The sequence below is a fragment of the Pelophylax lessonae genome (assembly GCF_965119305.1).
Source record: "Pelophylax lessonae genome assembly, chromosome: 1".
NCBI lineage: Eukaryota > Metazoa > Chordata > Amphibia > Anura > Ranidae > Pelophylax > Pelophylax lessonae.
The window spans coordinates 232466856-232493278 of record NC_138768.1 but is presented as its reverse complement, the minus strand read 5'-3'; the positions used below and the strand labels follow the sequence as shown (position 1 = coordinate 232493278).

The 26423-nt window shown below is 42.9% G+C and overlaps 1 protein-coding gene across 1 annotated transcript in view; it reads right to left on the bottom strand.

The window, feature by feature from the left end:
• The window catches only part of SBNO1 (strawberry notch homolog 1), a 189397-nt gene that overhangs the window by 132883 nt on the left and 30091 nt on the right, over positions 1 to 26423 (bottom strand). The window contains exons 4-15 of the mRNA XM_082243098.1: positions 20615 to 20921; positions 15481 to 15581; positions 14671 to 14758; positions 9766 to 9926; positions 9525 to 9658; positions 8984 to 9074; positions 8736 to 8897; positions 8441 to 8576; positions 8256 to 8361; positions 5873 to 6026; positions 5534 to 5716; positions 5348 to 5445 (exon numbers count right to left, since the gene is read on the bottom strand). Of these exons, the coding sequence (XP_082099224.1) occupies positions 5348 to 5445; positions 5534 to 5716; positions 5873 to 6026; positions 8256 to 8361; positions 8441 to 8576; positions 8736 to 8897; positions 8984 to 9074; positions 9525 to 9658; positions 9766 to 9926; positions 14671 to 14758; positions 15481 to 15581; positions 20615 to 20921 (1721 nt within the window). The remainder of the gene's footprint in view (positions 1 to 5347; positions 5446 to 5533; positions 5717 to 5872; positions 6027 to 8255; positions 8362 to 8440; positions 8577 to 8735; positions 8898 to 8983; positions 9075 to 9524; positions 9659 to 9765; positions 9927 to 14670; positions 14759 to 15480; positions 15582 to 20614; positions 20922 to 26423) is intronic.

Sequence of the window (26423 nt, the reverse complement as noted above, 5' to 3'; positions counted from 1 at the left end):
ATAATCCTAAGCCCCCTAAAGGCCTGAAACCCCTAAGATAAAAAGGGGAAGGGGTAATTCAACTCCTCTAAAGCAGTGGTCCTCAACCCTGGTCCTCAGGGCCCACTAACAGGCCAGGTTTGCAAGATAACTGAAATACATCCCAGGTGATACAATTTGCTGCTCAGTGATTGCAGTACTCTAGTCTGCATCTCCCCAAGGGAATACTTAAAATCTGACCTGTTAGTGGGCCCAGAGGACCGGAGTTGAGGACCACTGCTCTAGAGTAGTTACCACATGGAGAAAGCAAGGTCCATCAGCAGCATGGAGAAGTAGAAGAAAACGCCCCCGCCCACAAGAGCCAGAAGCTCCTGTGCTATTTTGTCTCCAGCTCCAGCAAAATGGCCACCGGCATTACGGTGATAGGGATATCCAGGCAGGCTGCTGAGGCCTGTTAAGGCTGCCGGCCACGGCAAAATGGCTGCTTAGCGCCGATGAGCACATGACCTCGGGCCTAGTGAGGCCTACCCTAGTAACAGGCCCGGGGGCCCTGGCGGGGGGGGGTCATGCTGGCGGATAAAACCCCCCCAAGGTAGCGGTATGAGGACCAACTATGTACCCCCCTCCGAGGCCTCCCCCCACCGTCCACTACCCGGTATAGCGCCTGAGGCGACTTACATAGGTGACTAAAAGTGTCCCGAGGGTCCGGAGCCCAAGGTAGGGAGAGGTCAGGGTAGGAGAGGAAGGTCCCAGATGACCCCTCAGTGGAGGAGGGTGGTAGGAGGTATGGGTACCCCGAGGGTCCTACTCACGAATGTAGGAGCCCACATCCGCCCCAGGCCCGCTAACCAGACAGGGGACTGTACTTACCGGACCACGCTGCTGAGGGTGGGTGTCCATCCTGACAGACTGCCTCTGCCCCGCAGTGAGGGCGCTGTTGGCCAAGGGGAACGCTGCGACGCTGGCATGAAACGCGTGTGTCCCGACAGGGCATTTCACCCACAGGCTAGTCTCCGCCCGTGGGACTATAGTCCCTATTGAGACCCAGCGTGAAGCTACGATCTTGCAAGCGCTCGCTGGCACAAACTGGGAGACCGTAAGGTTCTCATATAGCCAATCGGAAACCCAGCCAGCATTCCACAGAACTAGAGTCCGCGGTAACAAAAAAAAAATAAAAAAGTTTCCTTTAAGTTTAAAACAGTGCTAGGACAAAAAGGTCCCAGCAGGGAGCTGCTTGGCCACTCCTAAGACCAGGCAGCTAAAACTGAAGATTCAACGGTGAGGCCAGGGGTAATAACCCAGGGACACGGGGGGGGGGGGGGGAATCAGAGGGAGGAATCAATATGGCAAAGGAGAATCAGAGAGGGGGGGGGGGGGGATTACCATTTTAGTAACCCCTTCTGATCCTCCTGTGTCATTTTGATTCCCCTCTTCTGATCCTTCTGTGTCATTTTAAGTGATCCCACTCCCCCCACCCCTGTGCCAGTGGACACCTTCACCAGACATCCCCACCCCTTTATCTGACATTTTCCCCCTACCTCAGTCACCCATGTGTGTCCAAACAATGTGCACAACCCCTGCCCCGCGCGACTCACTGTCTAATTGTGAGTCAGCCAGACTCCATCAGGGCAGAGCAAGCAGCAGCTTGTCCTGGCGGCGGCACGGGCTCTCTGATTAAAAGAGACCTCGCACTTCCTGTCTGCTCCAGCTGCGCTGCGGCGCCCACCGCTACGGTCCAGAGTCCAATGTTACGGTAGCATCGGGGAGACCTTATTATCGGGGAGGTCTTATTTTCAGGGGGGTGCCTTATATTTCAGCGAGAGTCAAAACGCAGGATAAACTGGGCTTTCATTTGGTGGTAAATAGTAATGTATATCCTCTTATTATAAAAAGGAAAATTGGCCTATAATAGTAGTAAAAAAAAATACTGTATTTTCTGGCGTATAAGACTACTTTAGAACCTCAAAAAAATCCCCCAAAAATGGGGGGGTCGTCTTATACGCCGAGTATAATATCTCCAAGGTAACCTAAGTATTACCGATAGATGAAAATTAGGGGGGGGTCGCCTTATACGCCCAGTCGTCTTCTACACCGGAAAATACGGTAAGTAATTATATTTGTTACCAATATAACCACGGAAAAGCTGAAGTGCAGCTGGGAGTGGGAAATATATGAACCGGTTGCCTTGTCCTGCATGATTTTAAACCATGATTGTAATGAGATCACGTACTGGACACATGAAAAGCTGTAGCTAGTGGCGATGTTGTTCAGTTATAGGGAGCTATGTCAGTCTTGCAGAACAGTTAAACATTGCAGCAGTGATCTTATCCCCTCCCTTCTTTAATTCATGGAATGCATAGATTTTACACTTCAAAAGAGCTGTGATCTCAACTCAGACATCAGAAACAAGTGCTTAGGCCTGTGCAGAGCTGTAAACAGCTAAGTCCTGGCAAAACAGCTGATTGAGTTCTGCTGTTCAGACCGATCATAAAACTAACCAAGAATACACAGCATGCCATAAAAAGGATACCCAGAACTAATAGGGGATCGTAAAAGGCAATAAGAGATCTCTGCCCAATTAAAAACTTAAATCTACACACGATTTATAAACTCAGATGGGAACATAACAAAAGAAGTATATACAGTATCTCACAAAAGTGAGAGTACATCCCTGGCATTTTTGTAAATATTTTATCTTTTCATGCAACACTGAAGAAATGACACTTTGCTACAAAGAAAAGTAGTGAGTGTACAGCTTGTATAACAATGTAAATTTGCTGTCCCCTAAAAATAACTCAACACACAGCCATTAATGTCTAAACTACTGGCAACAAAAGGGAGTACACTCCCAAGTGAAAATGTCCAAATTGGGTCCAAAGTGTCAATATTTTGTGTGGCCATCATTTTCCAGCACTGCTTTAACACTTTTGGGCATTGAGTTCACCAGAGATTGCCACTGGAGTCCTCTTCCACTACTCCATGACGACGTCAAACAGCTAGTGGGATGTTAAGAGACCTTGCGCTCCTCCATCCTCCGTTTGAGGATGCCCCACAGATGCTCAATAGGGTTTGAGACATGCTTGGCCAGTCCATCTTTACCTTCAGCTTCTTTAGCAAGGCAGTGGTCATCTTGTAGGTGTGTTTGGGGTCGTTCTGTTGGAATACTGCCCTGCGGCCCAGTCTCCGAAAAGGAGGGGGATCATGCTCTGCTTCAGTAGGTCACAGTACAAGTTGGCATTCATGATTCCCTCAATGAACTTTAGCTCCCCAGTGCCAGAAGCACTCATGCAGCCCCAGACCATGACACTCCCACACACACTTATCTTTTGTACTCCTCACCTGGTTGCCGCCACCCACGCTTGACACCATCTGAACCAAATAAGTTTTATCTTGGACTCATCAGACCACAGGACATGGTTCCAGTAATTCATGTCCTTAGTCTGCTTCTCTTCAGCAAACTGTTTGCGGGCTTTCTTGTGCATCATCATTAGAAGAGGTTTCCTCCTGGGACGACAGTCATGCAGACCAATTTAATGCAGTGTGTGGCGTATAGTCTGAGAACTGACAAGCTGACCACCCCACCCCTTAAACCTTTGCAGCAATGCTGGCAGCACTCATACATCCATTTCCCAAAGGCAACCTCTGGATATGACGCTCAGCACTTGCACTCACTTTTGGTCGACCATAGTGAGGCCTGTTCCGAGTGGAACCTGTCCTGTTAAACCGCTGTATGGTTTTGGCCACCATGCTGCAGCTCAGTTTCAGGGTCTTGGCAATCTTCTTATAGCCTAGGCCATCTTTAAGTAGGGCAAGAATTTTTTTTACAGATCCTCCTCCGAGAGTTGTTTGCCATGAGGTGCCATGTTGAACTTCTAGTGACCAGTAATAGAGCGAGAGTGATAACACCAAATGTTACACACCTGGTGCTCCCTATTCACACCGGAGACCTTGTAACACTAATGAGTCACATGACAGTGGGGAGGGAAAATGGCTAATTGGGCCCAATTTGGACATTTTCACTTAAGGGTGTACTCACTTTTGTTGCCACAGACATTAATGGCTGTGTGGTGTTATTTTGAGGGGACGGCAAATTTACACCGTTATACAAGTGGTACACTCACTACTTTATATTGTAGAAAAGTAATTTCTTCGGCGTTATCACAAGATAATAAAATATTTACAAAATGTGAGGGGTGTACGCACTTGTGAGATACTGTATTAGAATAAGGAATGTCATACTGAACGAATTAAGGTCATACATGACTGAGCTAAAACATACAGAAGGGAAGATAGCTGTCAGATGCCTCCTGGGTGACAAGTTTATCTGAGCTACCATGTGTTTAAAATCCCTGGACACAGAGTTCAATGCTGAACAATAATCTATCAGTTTCAAGAATGCCACCTGTGCATATTGGGAGATATGAATAGTGTTATAAAACAGTGTGTAAGGGAGGGACATTGTTTTAAACCCAGGACAGACCATGACCACTCCGTTTTTTTGGTCAAGGGCATCTGTCAACATCCCTTTGATCCCAGAGAAAAAGATGCCAAGACAGTTGGGAGTTCTCCTTTACCATCAAACCAGGAACATCTGTCAAGCTTGAGAACCGATTACACCTGGCTCATCAACTGAACTCTGATAACACCCAGGACATTGATATACTTCCTCCTCAATTATACCTTATTTCTCGATTGCTGAATTATGTCTATTTCTTTGAAACACTTTCTGTAACTTTGACCTTCATTTTTAAAACAATGTTATGAAAAGTGTTAACCTTGCCCCAAAGCTCTTAATGCAAGCTAACAAATAAAAAAAAAAACAGTCTTGGAGTGCTACTGTATAGGATAAATCCTATGAACTGTCTGCGAGACAGTGGGCGTTACAGCCCATTATTCTAAAATCACAATTAGTATTGCTAAAATTATGAGTTCCCCCAAGAGGGTGGTGGCAGTTAAAGGGTTAATTGCTTAATTAGTCCAGTTACAAGCACTCTCAGGCTGCTGGCAACTATATTGTGGTCCTGAGGGCTGGAAAATCTTTGTGCAGGGTGCAGCTGAGTGTGGCATTGTTAAGCAAGTGACAGCGCGGTGTTCGATTGGCTGGTCCTTTGTCATGAGTTAGTGAGAAGGGCAGGTATCTGATACCCACGTCCGTCATGATGAGAGAGAATTCTCCCTATATAGGTATTCTAAAATCTAATAAAGACGACAAACTAATTTGGGGTAAAGTACTTTAGGAATGGTAGATGTAGCAAATTAATTAAAAAAAAAAAAAAAAAAAAAAAAAAGAGTCAAGCAATTTTTGCCTGAAGTTTTGTTATACATACATATCCTAAATAAACAGCATGTTCTAAACCATGGAACTCACTTTGCTGTAGACACAAAGTCATTCAGCTCTCCGCCACCTTCCTCCAAAGCTTCAAGAGTTCTTGCTTCTCCAGTTGACTGCAGACCAATAACCACACACTGGAGGGAAAAAAAAAAAAAAAAAAAAACGGTTTAATTGGCTGGACCAAATGCATTGAACTACAATATCAACACACACTAAACTTGCCTTTCCATTTTTAATTTCCTCACGAGCAAGCTGGACCACTCTTCTAACTTTGGATGCAATGCAGAGGTATTTGAAAAATCTCTGGTGTGCTGACCAGAACTGACCCCACATTGATTTCTTCATCCGTTGCTCAGCATCAATTAAATCAGCAGCTTGTTGAAACCTCTCTCTGCCCAATACCCACTTGAGAGATGCAAAGAAAGCAAGAACAGAAAGAAAGAAAAAAAAAAAAGGAAAAAGACAGACAAAACCGATTAAGCAAACACAAAGACAAAATAAAGAAAAATATTGAGCTAAACTCCAGTAAATAAAATATTTTAGACAAAAAAGACCCCATACCAGTTTCACAGATTTATTATACATTTTGACATAATCGTGGCTAAGAGGAACTTCTTCAATTTTGAAGGTCACACCAGTAAAGCTCAGCTGTCGTGCAATATACATGCCACGCAGTTTCATATCCATGGCAACAATTTCCATGGCACCCACGCCCCTAAAAAAAAAAAAAGTTGGTGTTAAATGTTATATTGTACACTACTGTGCTTGGCCTGTGAAAATCGCTATAAATAAATGTTCTTTCAAGGAATGTTAGTACAGTGATCTCCCCGATGTGCTATTGTGTTCCGACAGGGGCAGCTATCAGATGCTGGTTTTCCACCATGTCTGTTCAACAGAAGCCGGTCATGAAATCAACTTCTGTTGGACAGGGAGAGGGTAAAAGGGCCAAAAGTCTGCAGGTTCTAGCCGACCTAACCATTTTCTGCCAATTTTCAGCCCATGTTTTCATCGACAAGCCATAGAAGGCGTAAAGTACAAAAACTTTCTAGCGAAACAAGGATTAACATATTACGGTAACTTATAGTTTGCTGCCTTAAAGATCTCTGGAAGGTAACCAAAAAGCTATGCGCGCACCAACTTTCTCGCAGCATTTGACATAGCAACAAGTCAGTGGTTTCAACCATGGCTTTATCAGAAACAAGTGAAATATCTACTTTGGAAATATCTGAAAATATAAAACTGTAGTGTAGATAAGACTATTCCTATTCCTTGCAAGATTAGGGCTTGAAGGGTGCATTCTGATGACCACTGATTAATGTACAATTGTGTGCAGGTGGGTTAACTCAGCAGCTAGCTTATATCTTAAAAAAAAAGACAAGTTTAAGGGTCCTTTCACACGAGCGCCTCTGTTATGGATTCCGCTTGCTCAGCAGGGATCGCTCCTCTGATTCTCGCTGAGCAGGCGGATGACAGGTCCATGCCAACTCATTGTGCAGAGGGGACACAGGCATGATCCCGCTCTCCTCTATGGGGAAATTGGATGGAAACAGACCGCCTGACCATTTCCATCCGTCTGGCAGTTTGGATGGAAAATAGGAGCACCATCTGTCTGTTTTTTTGCGGGCAAGATCGGATCGGATGGCGGCTGGTGTCAGTGGACTTGTGAACACCTGAAAAAAAATACACAAATTTCTACATGGATAGTAGGAAAGCGCTCCCCACCTCCCAACAGGCTCCTCACTGCAACGATGAGCTGATAAAAAGGCACAGGGCACATTAAAGTTGGCAATTGACCCTCCCTACACAAAAACATCTTCCCTGGAACAGATAGTGGGTGGTATTTAATAACCATTGGTGTTTTTGTTTACTCTATATAAAAGAAAAAAAATGTATAAGACCTCAGCTTTTTAAACAGCAAATAATGCCAGAGCAGTACAAAAAAACCCTGAAAATGCCCCTTCTTGAAAAGTAGGCACCACAAGGTGATCTGTTTTGCGCCACAATTTTTTGAAAGTTAACATGCATGTATTGAGGGGGTAAAACATAACATGGAGCTTTGTCATGGTGTACTAGCTACACTAATGTACAGGTCATACACAGAGGAATCAATCAGGAGGTAAAAAATGGGCTAATGTACAGATTTTTAAGAGAAAGTAGGTGAGGGCTGGGGTCAGATGAGTCAAGACAGGGGTCATCTACACAGAAGAGAGGTGAACGACAAAGGGCTGGGTTTTTATATTGTGTGGCACTGTACTGAACTGGTGCTGGCTAATAGTCAAGAGGCTCTTTGCAATTGGTGTGCGAGACACTGCCAACGGCAGCCTTTGTTTATATTCTGCGATTGGTCATAGCGATGGCACAATATTGGAGCCCACCCTGGCTCTGCACCTTTTGCCTATGACCTGCTGTGTCCAATTACAGCACAATCCCAGAACTGTGCACATGAACAGGAGCACAGTTCTATAAGGACATAAATTATGTCCCATCACAATAGGGGAGAAAACCATCCAAATATGTATAGTGGCCAGTCCCCAAGGGGTTAAATCTATTGTCCTATGTCATGTATTGGTGCGGCTTTGTAGCAAAACAGTGCAGGCTTCATAAATCTCACTATAAATATGAACTACAGGCTACAAATTAAATCAATTGGACTGAATATATGGAGAAGCAATTCTAAGCTGATCAGAAAAGCACCTAGCAGAGGTTTTTCCACACAAAGCAGGCTTTAGCAGAACATTTTCAGGGACTAATATCACTAAAGGGGCCTTGAAAGCGATATGATCAGTAACATAGTATGATCTGAATATCATTTTATTCTTTAGTCATTTGACCCAAACAAGCATTTTTATTAAAATCTTATACGTACATAATCGAACTTCACTTAAAACATTTGCCAACACAGAAATAAAGGGGAAAAAAAAAAACAAACAAAACACAATTCTACCTTCTTTCCACTGCCTGGATGAAGTCATTAAACTCTCTAAATGGAGTACCTTCACCCCAAATTCCTAAACGACTCATATAAGCCATATTTCTTGGTTCAGAGGCACCTGAAAGACAATAGGAGCATTTATAAAAAAACAACGGAGAGAGGTTAGGTTATGGTTTCACCAACCTAAATGTGCATACCTGTGGCACTAGCATATATAACTCTGGCTTTAGGCAGTTTGTTTTGTAGCTCCAGCACTGCTAAACCAGTCTTCGTTGGTTTTGATGAACCAACTGGACACAGATTTTTAGCCTTGTGACATTCATCAAATACAATCTGTTTAGAATTAAATTAAGGAAGAATTAAGAAAAAACGACCTATCTATTCAGTTACCATGGCTTATTTTGTACATTTGTAAATTCTCACTATTGTACACAAGAAAAAGGGGGGGGGTGAGAATTAAAGGCATAAAATCCGGCCAATGAAAAAGGATACAACACCATCAAAGTCCTCTCCACACCAATGAAGAAGCTGCTTTAGACGAGTTTTATATTTACCACCTGATTGACTTTCACCAATCAGAGAAGAGTAGGTAGCAAAAATAACACCTTTCTTCACACTTCCATTATGTTTTGATGAGATTTTACCATATTTAAACTGTAGAGATAGAAAACAAATCGTAAATATTAGTGCAAGATCTACATAACAAATGTTTTAGGATTTGAAAAGTGAATTTGACCAACCTTATTTAAAGAATGAACCTGAATGTTTTTTGCTCCAATATCTCTCAGATCTCTTTCTGCATCATACTTTAAATCATTTGACACGCTAAACCTGCAGAAGAACAAAACAGTTTTTGTGGAAACAATATACAAACATGTTACAAGCCATCCATCTATTATTCATCTTTTATTATTATATTAGCAACACCATATATATGATGCCTTAGGATAAGGTGCACAAAAATGTGACTACATCCTGATACACATGTACAGCTGGTCTGTTCAACAGAAGCCGGTCTAATGACCGGACTTGTTAAATGAGCATGCTGGAACACCGTTGGTTGAAAATACTGATTAATGTATTCTGGTGGGGAAAGAGGTCTCCCTGTCAGAATTCAACAGCACAGTGGGAAAGATTCCCACATTAACATAAATCTGTCAAGTTTTTTAACTTGCTGGTTGATATAAAAAAAAAAAAAAAATAAAACACTGCCTTGTACCTAGGTTTAAAATGCAGGATCTAGTGAAGTTATGACAAGGGGTGGGGAAATATTTCACTTACCAAAGTGACCTTTTCCTACTTAGCAAATAATTTTCAAATATGATTCCAGCAATGGTTCTTCCTTTCCCAACTCCAGCACCATCACCAATTAAAAATCCAGCTCTCTCACCATTAGGAAGAAAGGTTTCGTGTTGCTTTAAAAAGATACAAGAACAGTGCAATGTCAGGAAAAGGTAGAAAAAAAAAAACAAAAAGAAAAAAAGTTCACCTTATGTCCCATGTTGCAAAGTTTGGAACCAACCTGTGCAGCGTAAGTTACAGCCTCTAACTGCAGAGCAGATAACCAGCCATTATCAACGGATTCCTCAGGGATAGAAGTCTGAAACCAAACATCTGGTGGTGTCACACTGGAGAGGGAGCTGGTTTCTACAACAGGATCAGGATGTCGCAGCCCAACTTTAACTAATAGATGTTGGGGGGAAGAAAAAAAAAACAAAAAAAACAGTTCTCCAAGTTATTGGTCAAAGAGCTTACACTACAAATAACTATGAACCGACAATATTATATTATGCAGGATTTATACAGTGCTAACAGTGTGCACAGCGCTTTACAGTATAAAGGGAGACCGTACAATTACAAAACATTTAAATACAGAAATAGGAGGGCCCTGCTCAAAGGCATTACAATCTAAATGGAGGGGGGAGGTGGTATAAAAGGTAATAAAACTTCGGAGGATGGTCTGATGGAGGTGGCCCAATATGAGTTATTACCCACCTCTATGAGGTAAAAGCACTTAAAAGCAGAACTAAACCTTCCTATTCTTGATAGGAAAGAAATCTGCTGTCTTAGCCCTCAGTTTGATCTTCAGTTGCCATGGCACTGCACGTGATAAGCTATGACACCAGACATCTGACAGCTTTACAGTTTGGTTGAGAGTCAACATAAGCACACCAGTAACCGTTAAATTTAAGGCACTTTGAGTTTGAACTGTTCTGAAAACAGTTATTCAACTTTGAAGGAAAAAGAAAAGAAAAAAAAAAAAAAGAAGGTTTTCCCCTAGCAGTGGGGCTGTGCCCGCACTCCAATGGTTAAATGCTTGTTTTGTCCAGGGAAGAGTAGAAAGCCTATACTCCCCCCAATCCTCTTTCGCCAGCAGTGTGATCCAGTGGTGTACTATTCCTGATGTCCTCACGTCCAGAGCAGGGCTATCTCTGTTCCCAAATACCAGACAAAAACTAGCAATTACCCCTTGCAGCGCAGGTACAGGCCCGCTGCAAGAAAGAATTTTGCCTGGATTTGGCCTTTAAATTGATGGATTTAGTTCAGCTTTAAGGACCGGTTCTCACATGGGACGGTCAGTTTTGTGTGATTTTCATTCCATTCATTTGAAAGGACTGAAAGGAGAAGTACAGCCAGAGCTCAGTTGGCTGTACTTCTCCTGTGGATCACAGGAGTGCAATTCATTCTGAACTCCTGTTATTTGTCAGAGCCAATCCAGGCTGAGGAAAGAACGCGACCATATGATCAGGATCCACAGCTGGCTCAACCTCTCAGTGAGGCGCTGAGAGCCTGAGACAGCAGCTCCTGCCCCCTCCACAGCCCAGCGCTCCAGGAAAAGCAGCGGGGAGGAGGCAGAGAAGAGCTCCATAGACTGTAATCATCAGCTTACGGAGCACTGAAAGAGAGGTTTGATTGCTCAGAGTTCAGTCTTAAACAAAACCCATACTTCTCTTTGAAAATGCACCAAAAGGAACCAATGCACTACTTTAAAAAGCACACTGCAACTAGATTGCAGGGTACCATGCGATCATGTGCAGGCCAAAGCACTACATTTGCCATCTGCGCTTGGGGTATTTTTAGCAATACACGAACAGAAGTAGCAGATCGCATACCCAGTGCGTTTTAAACGCGATGCAGGAAGTGTACATGGAACAAGGGTTTTACACACGGCAAGGCTCAAAACAAGAACCATAGGTGGCCCCAAGCACATTAAAAAAGACCCATCATGACTGAAATAAAGAAGCTGTCACTACAGACCACCTGAAAATGCTATTTGCTTAATGTTGTACTAGTCAAGTGGTTTCCATGCCTGCAGTTACTTTGCACTGAACTTCTTTACAGGATGTCTTCAACTTACAAGCGGACCTCAATGCACTGTTTCATTGGGCAATTATGTGGCAAATTAGGTTTAATGTTATAAATGTAAATTTATGCACTTGGGGGCTAACAATATGCATGTATTATACATACTAGGGGGAAGTAGAATTGGGGGAATCCATAACAGAAGGATCTGGGTGTTCTGGTAGATCCCAAGTTTAAAAATAGCATGCAATGCCAGGCTGCGGTTTCAAAAGCAAGCAAAGTCCTTTCTTGTATTAACAGAGGCATGGACTCCAGAGAGAGAGAGAGAGAGATAATTTTTCCCCTGTACAAATTAGTAAGACCTCTTCTGGAATATGCAGTTCAGTTTTGGGCACCAGTTCTTAAAGCGGAGTTCCTGCCCATTTTTCAACTTTGCATTTTCTGTTAGCATAAAATAACCTGAAAAATAATTGGATAGTTTTTTTTGCTTCACTTACCTTATTTTTTTCAGAAAATTAACCTCCCTTCCTTCCATTTCCGTCTTCTGCGGCCGCGGCCCCCGATGTCACTTCCTCCTTTGCATTGACTCCTGGGAGATGAGCGTCATCGATCCCAGGAGTCAATGCGCCTGCACCGGAGTCACTCGTCACTTCCGATGCAAACGCGTCATTCCCTGCTGAACAGCTTCTGGGCATGACGCGCCTGCCCTGGAAGTGACGAGCAGGGCATTCTGGGACTCAGACCTCACTGAAGAAGAGGGACGCTCCGGCTTCAGCTGTCCACACCTGAGAGCGCAGCGCTGGACAAGACATTTTCAAGGTAAGTATTTCTGCTTACAGGTAATTGAAACACGGGACAGTTCACAGGCTATCGTTGCTAAAATGCACTAGCCCCGACTGTCCCCGGGGGTATATTTAGGTAAAAAAAAAAAAAATTCTGCCCAGAACTCTGCCTTAAAAAGGATATCTGGGAACTGGAGAAAGTGCAGAGAAGGGGAAACAAACTGTTAAGAGGCATGGAGGAAGTCAGCTTTGTGAAAAGATTAGAAGAACTGAATTTATTCTCTGAAGAGGAGATTAAGGGGGGGATATGATCAACATGTATAAATACATAAGGGGTCCATATAGTTGGTGTTGAGTTATTCACTTTAAGGTCAACACAGACAAGGGGGCACTATTTACGTCAAGAGGAAAACAGATTTTGTCTCCAAATACAGAAAGGTTTCTTCACCGTAAGAGCTGTGAAAATGTGGAATAGACTCCCTTCAGAGGTGGTTCTGGCTAGCTCACTAGATTGCTTTAAAAGAGGCCTGGGTTCTTTCCTGGGTGTACATAATAAATGGGTACTAATATTTATAGGTAAAGTTGATCCACAGAATATCCAATTGCCTCTCGGGGGATCAGGAAGGAATTTTTTTTCCCTGCTGTAGCAAATTGGATCATGCTTTGCTGGGGTTTTTTCGCCTTCCTCTGGATTAACTGTGGATATGTGGGTAAAGGATTGTGTATATGGGATTGTATGGTTGGGTTTTCTTTAGTTTTTTATTGGTTAAGCCAGATGGACTTAAGCAAAACCGGGCCATGACTGGCAAGCAATTAGGATTTTCAAAAGTTGGCCAGCAACCACATTCTCCATTTTTCTCAAATAACTTTTCTTTAAAGCAAATCTTACCAGTTCACCAGAAAACAAGTCAAGCATTAGGTTTTTGTTTTTTTTAATAAGACAAAAAGTACACACTTACACATCTGGGATTCCAAAAAGCCCCCTGCCCACAGACCCCCACAACCACCAGCCAGGGTTATGGGGAAGAGGCCCTTGCCCCCATGAACATGGGGAAAAGGTGCTTTAGGGTGGGGGGTGCGTCTTGTCCTTTTTAATTTTGGCGTGGGGATCCCTTTTTTTTCCAATTTTTTTAATGCCAGCAATTTATTTTTATTTTTTAAGTCATCTGTCAGAGGAGAACTCAGTTTACAGCTGATGACTCATCGGTTGTTAAGGACACATTGACCCGCTCCCTAACAACCAGCTAGTCACAGTTGGTTAAAGAGAAAAAAAAAAGCATGAAAACTGCATGCAAAAAAGCTGGTCTACAAACGTTACAGAAAAACACATCGAACGCAGCCCAGAGATGTGAACCTAGGGTAACTGCCTGCTCATACACCCTACGAGCAGACTGCAAGAGTCCTGCTTCAACGATTTTACAGGTTCCTAATAAAAACATACTTTTTTTTTTTTTTACAGGCAAAAAAAATGTGCATTTTTTAAAGGTGAACTTACCTTTTAAGCTAGGCTTAGGTCTTGCATTTTAAACCGTTTTCTGCCTGCACAGATTCAATATACATTTCTACACATTATCTACAAAGGCAGAACAACCCCCCTTTTTCTAGTTGCAGCCTCACTGGCTTCCATGTAGCACAAGAACCCAGCAATTTGAGGATTCATTCAGTGTGAATGAAGTAGACACATAGCTGCCTGCCTTTCTATTCAAAAAGGTGTGCAATTCAAGGCGATTTAAAGAAACTGTCGGTATGTAAAACCGTTTTCATATTGTGTTCAAGGGTTATTTAGGTGATGGTTGGAGTGGTCTTACAGACTGAATAAAATATGCATGCAAACACAACATCTGTCCTGTGATTTCCCTCTTTAGGCAACTACTAAACTAAAACCACTAAAGTGGAGTATACACGTAGCTTTTGTTTTGTTAAAAAAAACTCAGATACCCACATCAACAAGAGATTTGAATGCAGGAATACTCCACCCCCCCCCCCCCCAAACACATCCCCATCAGAATACACAGATCAGCGCTGCACCTAATGACGGCAAGCGCTGATCGAATGCTGGTTTTCTAGCATGACCGTTCAGCATTAGATTGTCATTAGACCAGCTTCTGTTGAACAGACAGCAGTACACACGGAATATGTTCAGATTTTCAGTTTTTTCTGAAAGTCTTTTAGGCTTTACTATAAAAGCCAAGGCAGGGTGCGAACAAGACCCATCAGATAAGAGAAATGCAAACACCAGTTAGAGGTAGAAATTCTATTCGCTCTAGAGAGACTATTGTGTTCAAAGAAAAGTGACAAAATATTTAGGCAATATAAAGATTTACTAACTAGGAATAACATACGTTTTATTGGCATGTATTCTGCATAGGTCTCTGCATGTCCCATTTCTTCTTCATCTTCTTCCTCTGGTTCATCCTCCTCTTTAACTTTCTGCAAAAAGTAAAAAAAAAAAAAAAAAATATAAAAAAAAAATTTACAAAAAACTTAGAAGTACTACCAAAGATTTGGTTAAGAATGTATTAAACTATATATGCTGAATGTTATGCAGAATTTTTTCCGATTAGGATTACGGAACCTAAATGACGATTTTGGAATTGTTGTTTCAACAAACTCTGCTATCTGTGCCTTTGTTAATAAAACATTTGATTAAAAAATAACTATATATGCTGGATGAAAACGGAATAGAGACTATATTTTAAAGAAAAATTACTTGATGCAAAATGAAAAAATCAAATGCATACAAAATTAGAAAACTAGACAAGGGAGATGTAGCTAAGAAAAACTGTACATTTAAGCTGGGTATACACTAGTGGAATTGCAAATGAAAATTCTAGAACATTTGAAGGTCATTTGAAAGTAGTTCAAGATTGGGTTTGCTTTAATCAATTTCGGAATGAATGGACTTTACCAAACGAAAACTACATATACGGTTAGAAATTCTTTCAAGAATAATTTTTCATCCTACTCCTTCAAATTTTCTCAGCATTGCTGTTAAGAACGAGCATTGATTTGACACCACTAATAAATTACAACATTCTTACAATGAAAAGTGTTAAATTAAATTGAAAAAAAAAAAAAAAAAAAACACAAACAGGTTTACAAAATGTTTAAAAAATGTTAAATGAATAACAGGTTTGTGTCACTTAACTTACATTAGTTGGTGAAAAACTTCTCATCTTAATGTCGTCATTGATCCAAATTCTTGTCACTTCCTTACTAGTAATATCTTTTTTTGCACCATTGAGAAGATCAGCTGTAACACAGTGTGATAAATTGAAATAGAAAAGAAGTCGAGGTAAAAAAAATAAATAAAAATAAATAATGTAAACGAAGTGAATAAATGTGTGAAGTTTTCCAGAATCAGTAAGCTAATATTTTAATTTTCCAGAAAATATGTGTTTTAGTTGTTTACATCAACCCCTTCCATGCATAGATTTAAACGTAACAATTGAAGAGAAAGAGCAGATTAAAAAGGCATGTGGGACAGTTTCTCAAAGCAGTCAGCCAGTGATCTGCTTCCAGGTCTAACCATCTAAAAGAATATTGGAAGGAAGGGGAGAGATGGGAGAAGGGAAGAGATGACAACACTACAGAGAAAGCCAATGTTCACCAAGAAAATCCACGTGAACACCCATCTTGAGGTTGTGCAAAAAAAAAAAATGAATAAATAAAATACACACAAAGCCTACACCCAAAATAAGAAATTAATTACCTGGTTTGGTGGCACTTACCACCTTTGGAGAAAATATTACAATTTCTGCAACAAACAATGTATTTTTCAATTCTGCAAAAACAATGTGGTTCCAGCAAGCAGACACTCATAGTATAAGTTATGAAAACCACACAATACATACATTTTACTATTGCACAAACAAAAACAAAAATCCTGATGCATACTACAGATGAGGATAGCACTACAAGATCTACTGCCCCCCATTGACGTCATTTAAAAAACTGTTCAGTGCCACCCTTTCAGAGAATTCAAAATCTTTACATGATCCAGTACTTAAGAGGATCTCCAGCACCCCACAAAAAAAAAAAAAAAAAAATTAAAAGTCAGCAGCTACCGACTTTTAATATTAGGACACTTAGCTGTACAGGGATCCTGCAACATCAGCACCCAAGCTGATTTTTTAATTGGCTCTCGGGTGCTGCAGCCATCATTCCTTAGAAGGGAAAGATTAAGTGAAGCCTTGCGGCTTTCACAGCCAGCTCTCTACTGCGAATGCACAAAGCACTTTGTGAATGGCCTGATGGTGGAGGAAGGAGGAGAGGGGCTGAACTTCCAGGGGACCTCGCCGTAGTGAGATCACCCAGAAGTAGGGATGGGTACCGGTCAAAAACAGATACCCAAAAAACAGGTACCCGTTGCGCCCTTCCCCCGAAAGGTGCTAAATATGGCACCAGAAGGAGGGAGGAAGCAAACAAGCAGAGCTTGCCCTTTTGGGTGGAGCTCTGCTTTAACCACTTTACCACTAGAGCATTTTGCGGTCTTACGTCTGGGCCACTTTTTGCGATTCGGCGACAATTGTGCGGTCATGCAACGCCGTACCCAAACGAAATTTACGTCTTTTTTCCCCACAAACAGAGCTTTCTTTTGGGGGTATTTGATCACCTGTGCGATTTTTACTTTTTGCGCTATAAACAAAAAAAGAGCGTTTATTTTGAAAAAATAACAATATTTAACATTTTTTTTATATGAAATTCCCCCCAAAAAAGATGTGAAAACCAATTTTTTTAAAATTTTGGCCAATTTGTTTTCTGCTACCCATGTTTGGTAAAAAAAAAAAAAAAAATCGCAATAAGCGTATTTTGACTGGTTTGCGCAAAAGTTATTGCGTTTACTAACTATGGGAAAGATTTCTGTCATTTTTGGTGTTTTTTTTTTTAACGAGTAATGGCGGCGATCTGCGATTTTTTTTGCGGGACTGCAACACTGCGGCAGACAGATCGGACCCTTGACTGACATTTTTGAGGGTACCAGTGACATTCCTGCAGTAATTAGTGCTATATATATATATATATATATATATATATATATATATATATATATATATATATATATATATATATATATATATATACATACATACACACACACACACATATACATACACATACATACACATACATATATACAGTTACTGTAAAAATGACACTGGCAGGGAAGGGGTTAATTTTATTGGAGAGGGAGGGGTTAATGTATGCCTGGTGCTTACTAACGTGTGGGGGGGGAGGTGACTGAGTGAGCCAGGGACAGATCGGATGTCCAGCTATGCTGAACACTCCGATCTGTCAGTCCCTGTCACTTAGGAGATCCGCCCGCTCTGTTTACACAGGTGGGCGGATCTCCAAACTGGATTCCCCGACGATCGGGGCAGAGCAGCGGCGATCGCCGCTGCTCCTCCCCTGGCCCGACTCCCGCTGTCCCGCTCGCGCGCCGCCTACAGGGGGAGGAGTCTGACGACGTAGGTCTACGTCGTCAGACGATAACGAGCCACTTTGCCGCAGTAGTACTACGGTATTCAGCGGTAAAGTGGTTAAAGGCAAACCCCCACCTTTTGCAAAAGGTTACACCCATATTTAGGCTGTAACATGTAGCATAACGCCTAGCAAACCCCTAACCATGGCAGATTTGTAGTTCTAAATGGAATATAAGTGCAGTAAACACTACATTCATAATTCATTGACACTACCTCCAGCTCTAACTGAAAGCCCATACAGCAGTACAGACAGGGAGCTCGGGAAAGAATCTGCAGGAGCCTGGGTGCAATGCTTTGCAGACACTCATTAGAAAAAAAAAAAAAAAAAATGTTCCCCAAGCAAAAGTACATGTATTTAAATTTTTAAAAGGTGGACTTGGCCCTTAAATTTTAGTCACCAATAAAGCAACAAGAGGCCTATCACTCCTGACTCCCATATTCTTACGCCTAGATGCATTAAATGTGTTATGCAGTATACTTGGGCTGAACAGTTTTGCATTAGATGCACTGACTTATTTTGCAGTTAACTTACTTTAAAATCATTTAACAGGGTATAGATGGCAATCCTGTGTGTATGCAGAGTGCACAGAAACAATTATTTAATGTCAGGACTCTCTGCTGCCATACGCAGTGCTGCAGAAGCTGGTAGCCATCTGTGCCAGGCGCAGGAACAGTGAGGTTTACTCTGTGGACCCCTCAAAGAATTACTCCTACCTATTGTAAATGACACAGACTGGTATTAGCAGGACACTTTAAATATACCTATTCAGGGCAAAGTGACAAGTTCTTTAAACATTCTTGCCACTATCCCTCGCCTTGCAAAAAAAAAAAAAAAAAAAAAAAAAAAAAAACATGCATTCTTTCAGATCCACAAAAATTCCTGGTACTTATTGGTATCTTCTCCAGTCTTCCAAAGACCAAAAACTATTTTGGAGGATTACAAGCCCTGTGTAAGCTCCAACACCGGGACTACACTGGGATTAAACTCAGGAGCTCAGCCGGTTCAGGTGGACACAGAGAAGGTAAGTATCAGTGGGTGGAAAGGGTAGCCCATTAAGAAATTCTGCCACTTGTGCCAATGGAAATTCAATTAAACGGTTTCCCAAGTGTTACATTCAGGGCATGCCACAAATAACTGTCACAGCCATTTATGGTCTCGAATGAAATGTCAAGTCGTCAAATGGCAAGTGACAACTAATCACATGTGCAGCATCATGAAGACTGCAGATCAAACATAGGCAAAGAGCGTTATAGGATAGGAGGGTTCGGGTCCGCGTTAATAGGAAAAATAATAAATTCACTTTAAAAAACAGACAGGTCTGAAATGACAGTTACTTTAAAAGTGCCTGCTACCTGCAGAGTGTTTCAATGCCCCCACTTTGCACAAAAGTCAAGTTGTTTGAATATCTGAATCAAGTGATATCGCATGGGATAGCACACTTCATGTGTTGTATGCGATACAGCAGCGTGATCAATCATTTCTCTAGTAGTATAAAGCTGGTGGCAGATTTAACCCACTCTTCCTAAAAACTAGGACACGGAAATATTATACCTCAAATTAACCTTTTTTTCGATAGAGCTCCATACATGTTATGCCTGGTGGTGTGTATTCTTTTACCTGCAGGATAAATCCTCCTTGCAGTGCCACCCAACAGCCACATATACTTTCCTGAGCAGCTATCTTCCTGCATCTTCTGCTACCGAGCAATGTTGGACCACTCTATCACCTTCTGGCTTTTTACCTGTCCTGAAGTCCAGCGATGTCAGCACCGCAGCCGATGTTTCCATCGGCTGTCGGGTGCTCCCGCCGCTATTGCCGGTCAAGGAACCCGGCAGTGAAGACTTGCGACAAGTACCCCACCCCCCGAAAGGGTTCGGTGGGAAGCAAATGAGCGGAAGTTCCACATTTGGGTGGAACTCATCTTTTAAGTCATTCAACTGCTCCATCACTCATTCAATTCCTGCAGTGCAATAATGTTCTGTGAAGTTTTGCCTTTAGGAATACCTTAAAGCGGAACTTTAGTCAGAAAATTAAATCCTGCTAGATCACTTTCAGACTGGCCCCTTTCGCAGGTATAGCTATGTAAAACATTGAAAGTGTCTTTACTGTTTAAAATCCAGTAATACATGGTTTCACCCTGCTCTGCACATGCTCGGTTGCTCTCTATTTTTAGGCACTGCTGAATTTGTAGAGGCTGATCCACTGACTGCCCTAAAGAAGAATTAAACCCTCCTATCCATTACAGTTAAGGAAGCTGCTTCTGTTTGATATGCAACTACCAACATGCTGCACATTTGATCAGTTAGGACACCAGCCATTAGATGGTTTGACAGTTTGGTTGAGAGCACAAGCAAATATGACAGTTAGCAATCCTGGTATTCCAGGAATGTAACATTTTGGAAACTTAAATCAATGCATCTAAAAGTAAATCTCTCCTAAATGGTCATATTTACAGTACCTAAAGTAAGCCTTATTATAGGGTTACAGATTGGTAAAAATCACACATGGAAGTTTACTCCCATCTCACGTCCTTAGGCCGTACTCAAAGCTCCTTAGAGGTTAGTGGTTATACCAGGGTCATGGTATCACACCAGGATCCTAGTATCAAAATTTGCAGCCAGAGTTGAGTTTTCCTTTGAAATTGATCCGAGTGGCTAAACAACCACCAAATCACCTTTACAGAGTGTGGAATTCGGTGTGATAGGGGAGCCCAGAACCTCTGCATCCTGTATGACCAGATCTTAACTTATTAACATACAAGAAATTCAAACAAAGTTAGAAGTAAAAGTAGGGGATACTTACTTGCTGCTGTTGCAACTGGCTGTGCAATGTTTGCAGGTGGTTTCAGTTTCATTAATTTATTTAGACTGCTATTTTTTAGTAGATCCTTCAACTGAATTTGTTCTTTTGTTGGTGCAGTCGTCACAGTGGCCTGCACTACAGGGGCAGCTGTGGATGGCCTTGTTGTAGCACTTGTTTGAAGGATTTTTGTTACTGTAATAGTCTGTCGGGTGGTAGTAACAGGAGGTGTCTTTGCCATCACTATTGTGTTGCCAAGCGTTGGCAACTGGTTTATTTGATTGAGAACAAATGTTGTTGTTGATGGAGGCTGAAAGAAATTATTTTTTTTGTTTTTAAATGATTCCCTTTAAAGTGTATAATGTTACAAAACAACCTGACAAAATTAAAATAGCCTTAATTATTTTCAAACATAAAAAAAGTGGAAAAAAGGGAACAACAACTTTGGTATTTCATGCACTGTTAAGTACAAAGATCTTTCCCTATCGTAATAGTCCCCAATATGGACTACGGCTTTTTCAAACAGCAGTGCATATATTGCAGCGAAAACAGCTCTCAAATGAAATTCATATTTCTTTAATTTATTGCCTGCAAAACAAAATCTGATTGGTTGCAATAAATAACATCTACACAATTAATCTTTGTACCATTATACAATATAACTAGGCCTGTTTCGGGCTTCCAGGTTATGAAGACAATATGAGAAATTAAAAGGGATCATCAAAAACACTGTCCTACCTACAGCTGAAGTAGCTAAAGGTTGATTACAGTGTTAGTGTAGCAGCATTCAAATGCATAAATCCTGCATCAAGGGAATAACGCAAACAATGGGGGCTCACAAATGTGGTTAAAATGGTGGTAAAGGCTGAAGGTTTTTTACCTGCATGCAATCTATGCATAAAAAAGGTAAAAAACCATCAGTGTGCAGATCCCTCTCGGTCCCCCCAATACTTACCTAAGCCCAATCTCGATCCAACAATGTGCACAGGACCTGAGGCTCTCCCTCCTGAATGGCTGAGATGCAGCAGCAGGAGCCATTGGCTCCCGCTGCTATCACAACCAGTGAGGTGGGGGGGGGGGGGGGAGGACTGAGCCATGCTCTGTGTTATGAACGCAAAGAGCTTACTCGGAAGTTAGCATGCATTAGTGCCCCCCACAACAAGAGGCTTGCTATGGGGGCACTCGACAAGGGGGGCAGGCCCGTGGCCCTGGACAACATCAAGGTATGACAAAAAACGAAAAGCGGAGCGATGCGCTGAAATCACTGATTCCCACGAGTCCCAGAAGGATGGGTTATTGTTTGTGTGCTGGCCTAAGCAGACAATTTTGGATGTTTTTAAACTTCTATACTGTAAGTGCAATATATTATTATGTGGAGCCTTTGTATTTTGGGTAAACATTCATGACACTGAGCTGAGAAGTGTGAATGATGAGTCACGTTGGAGGACCCTTGTTGATGGTTTGAGAGGCCCTGGCTAGGTTTGGAGCCATAAGCGCTTGTGATCTTGTTATGAGAGGTGCATAAGATCCAGCAAGGGAGTTTTTCACTTATTGGTGGCGGTGTTCACATACAGGATCACTCTTTAATGTGGCGGATGGCGGTGACACTTACCTGGATTATCTTACATTTGCTGGACTTATGTGAGAAACACATTTGGATCACATTTACTGTGGACTTTTATATACGATTTAGTGCAGTCTAGGCATGAAGGTAAAAAATCATCAGTGTGCAGATCCCTCTCAGCCCCAATACTTACCCAAGTCCAATCTCGATCAAGCGATGTGCACGAGACCTGAGGCTCTCCCGGGTCTCTCCCTTCTGATTGCGGAGATGCAGCAGCCATCATCTCCCGCTGTGATCAATCACACCCAGAGAGGCAGGGCAGGGCTGAGCATTGTCTGATGGATGCAGAAAGCCATCTCGGAAGCTAGCATTTATGAGTGCCCCAACAAGTGGCTTGCTATGTCGGCACTCAGCAAGAGGGGTGTGCCCAGAGCACAAGCAGGGGACCTGAGAAGAGGAGGTTAGGGGCTGCTCTGTGCAAAACTACTGCACAGAGCAGGTAAGTATAACATGTTATTTTATTAAATAAAAATGTTGTTTCCTTTACAATCACTTTACCACAAGCAGGTTTCCCAAAATCTTGCCAAACAAAATAACCCTTCGGTAACGGTTTTTCGCGGTGAGGGCCAAACACAAAATGGTCAGACATGCATTTGATTAGACTTCCCCCAGGAATTTAAGTAGTTCAGCATTTCTTTAAAAAATAAATCCAGTCAAAATCTAAACGCAAAACCTCCTCTTCGCCACATTAAGACTATGCCAACTCTGTAAAGGAAAAACGCTGTACTTCTCTCTTCTGCACCTGGTCTTCAGTGAAGAAAGCTCTGTGGAGGAGAGGACCAAACAAGGGCTGTGAAATGAAAAGGAAGTGCCGTCACCCATAAACTTACTAGAAGGCTTCGGTAGTCGAGTGCCTCTCCTGTACCCACCTCCACCCTGACAGCTCAGCATGGGACCGGACTGGACGCAGAAAAGTTAAGTACAGTGATTTTTGCTTTACAGGGTATGGGGCTGCACGATATTGGAAAAAAAAAAAAAAAAAATCCCATTGCGATATTTTTTCCCCAACGATATATATTGCGATATTTTTTGCTATGGACCCCCCTCACATCTCATATCCTCCCCCCGCATTGTATTGCACCCCCTCCCATATCGCTATATAGACCTCTTCGCCCCCCCTCTTCCCGGTGTACATGGTACAGTCGCCCCCCCTCCCCCCCTGTATTTGCTACCATCTTGGCGGCCTCGGCCAACGTGAGCTCCCTCCGCCTCTTCTGTTTGTCCCTCGTGATCGGGGTGTGAAGTCGGTTCTCCTGGAGGCAGGGAGGGGATCTCTCTGGCTGGGGGCAAATGGAAACGCGGGAAGTGGGGGTAACGCTCCTTCGCATCGGAATCACTCCCCACAATACACTTCCACCCCACAGCATAGTGAACCAATCACCTCGTGAGTAGCAGCACAGCGAACCAATCAGGTGTGCAGGCACGCGTGATTGGTACGCTGTGCCGCTGCTCACCGCTCAATCAGGAGATCTAGCTGCAGGGCAGACTACATGTGGTACGAATGTCAGGCTGTGTCCTACCACCGAGTCCCAACTGCTCTGCCTTCCATACCGTATGTTCGGCGATGTGACTATCGCCCACAGCACGATATCGATGTTCACATCGACTATCGTTCAGCCCTACAGGGTTAGATGGAATAGTATTCGAATTTGGCACAGAGCAGGTTTAGCATTAGTTATGTTTCCACTGGACTTATCTAAACACGTATGTCACATGAGGTGACCGTTTGTGTTTGGTTAGATGCATGCTTACATGTGCACATTAAAATCATGTTGGTAGCACCAGTAGCACATTTCTAAGATGTCTCCAATACACTTTAGCCCAGTAAACATACCAAGCCCTTCAATATACCACAACACATCCATGTGGATATACTGTACATGCACAGTGTTAGCCAAAAAACAGTCAGGTAGATTTCTTGGAGCACATGGAACACACACAGACAGACATATCACAGAGGGGTAACTGGGCTATTTAGGTCTAAGAAAAGCATAAAATGTTCTGCAGAGAATCAGATGGCAAAGTTTCATAGACATGAGATTGTTACCTGATCTAGCTGAAAACAGTTTAATCAAGAGACTGCCATCTAATACATATGGGCACCTAAATAACCTGCTGTGCGCTTAAATAATCAATAAAAAAAATTATTATTTTTTGTAAGATCTTACTGTAAAATCTTTTGCTCCGATATCCATCAACAGACGCTGCCTTGCTCCGATATCCATCAACAGACGCTGCCTCACCTCCATGAGTTGAGTGGGTTATGCTGCCACCTGCAGGAGTAGTCTAGGCAGTACCTTTTTAACATATACACACCTACAGGGCTGTCCCTCCAGGCATAACCCCCACTGCCAAAGCCCAGCACATCAGTTTAGTTGCAAGCAGAAAAGACAAAAGAACCATCCCCATACAGAGGGGTGGGTTCTGCATCTGTCGATGGGACATCAGAGAAAGGGTCTTACAAAAAATTTTATTTTCTCCATCGTCCATCGACAGACGCAGCGTCATCTCCATGAGCTGAGTGGGATGTCCCAAAGCAGTATAGGCATTAGGGGTGGGAAAAAAAAAAAGCAACCAGAAATTGAACGTCAACTCCAAGAGGCTAAACCTAGCCAACCGGGCAACATGGAGCTCAAGCGAACAGGAGCTCACCCAGGTAAAAGACCCATAAGAGAACAAAAAAACATTCTCTCATGAAACAGCAGCCTGCAAAACCTTGCGGCCTAAAGAGGCATGCGAGGATGCCAACAAATCCACCTTGTAAAATTTGGTAAAGGTGTGCACAGACGACCAAGTCACTGCCTTACAAACTTGTACAACAGAGGCCTGATGGCGAAAAGCCCAAGAAGCATTTGGCGCTCTAGTAGAATGTGCCTTCAGAAGGAAAGGAGGAACCTGACCCTTGATTGAATAACCCTAAACAACCGTCTGCCCGATAATGCCCAACGCCAGGCGCTGCTCAACCCCTTTTTGTAAAAAGGCCAAAACCCTAGCTATATGAGAACAAGTGAGGGTGCAGCTGCAGCAATTCACACCACGAAATGTATTATTTCCACATACAATAAATCTTCCTAGATGTCGACTTCCTGGCCTTCAAAAAGGGTAGGAATCACCAAATCAGAGAGACCTATCCCTCAACACCTTGCTTTCAACAGCCAAGCCATTAAAGCCAGCGAGCGTAAAGCAGGATGGATCCACGACCATTTTAACCAGTTCTGCGTACCAGGCCCACCGAGGCCAGTCTGGTGCCACCAAAATTACCGGAATGCCTTCCATTACTACCCAGCAAAGAAAGCTTGGCAGGAGAACGAACGGATGAAAGGCATAGATCAGGCGATACCGACTCCAAAGAGCCAACAGAGCATCTGTGGCGTCGGCCAGAGGATCCCAAGACCTGGTCACAAACAGATCCACCTCCAGAGTCCCCCACCAGGCACACAGGAGACGAACCACCTCGGGATGAAGGGACCATTCCCCTTGATCCAACACCTGATGGCTCAGGTAATCCGCCTGCCAATTCTCCACTTCCGGGATGTGGACTGCGGAGAAAGCCGGAACATTGTGTTCTGCCCACACCAGAATCTCGGTCACCTCCTTGGCTGCCAGAGTACTCCTGGTATCCCCTTGGTGATTGATGTAAGCCACAGCCCTGGCATTGTCCTACTGAACCCGAACTGGAGAGCTGCGTAGCCAACTCGTCCAGTGAAAGAGGCAAAGCTTGATCGCTCTCAGTTCCAGAATATTGATCGGCAAGGTAGGCTCTTCAGTCGTCTAAGTTCTCTGGGCACAGAGCTTCCCCAGCACTCCACCCCAGCCTGACGTCCGTGTTGACCACTGTCAAAAACACCGGCAAGAAGGACTTGCCTTGGCACAGGACAGGTGACTGGAGCCATCAAGAGCAGACTTCGTGAGATGGCTCAACCGAATCTTCAGGTCCAAAGACCGAGGATCTCTGTTCCATTTTGCCAGAATCTTTCTGCAACTGTCTCGTGTGAGACTGAGCAAATGGGACCACTTTGAAGGTCGAGACCATGAGACCCAGGGCCCTCATGCAAACCAGCAATGAGGACTGATCAGTCTCCATCAGCAACTGGACAGCCCTTTGCAACTTCTGAAGCTTGTTCAAGGTATCGAAGACCCTCAGAGCAGAGTCGAGGATCAGGCCCAGATAAGTGACCCGCACGAACG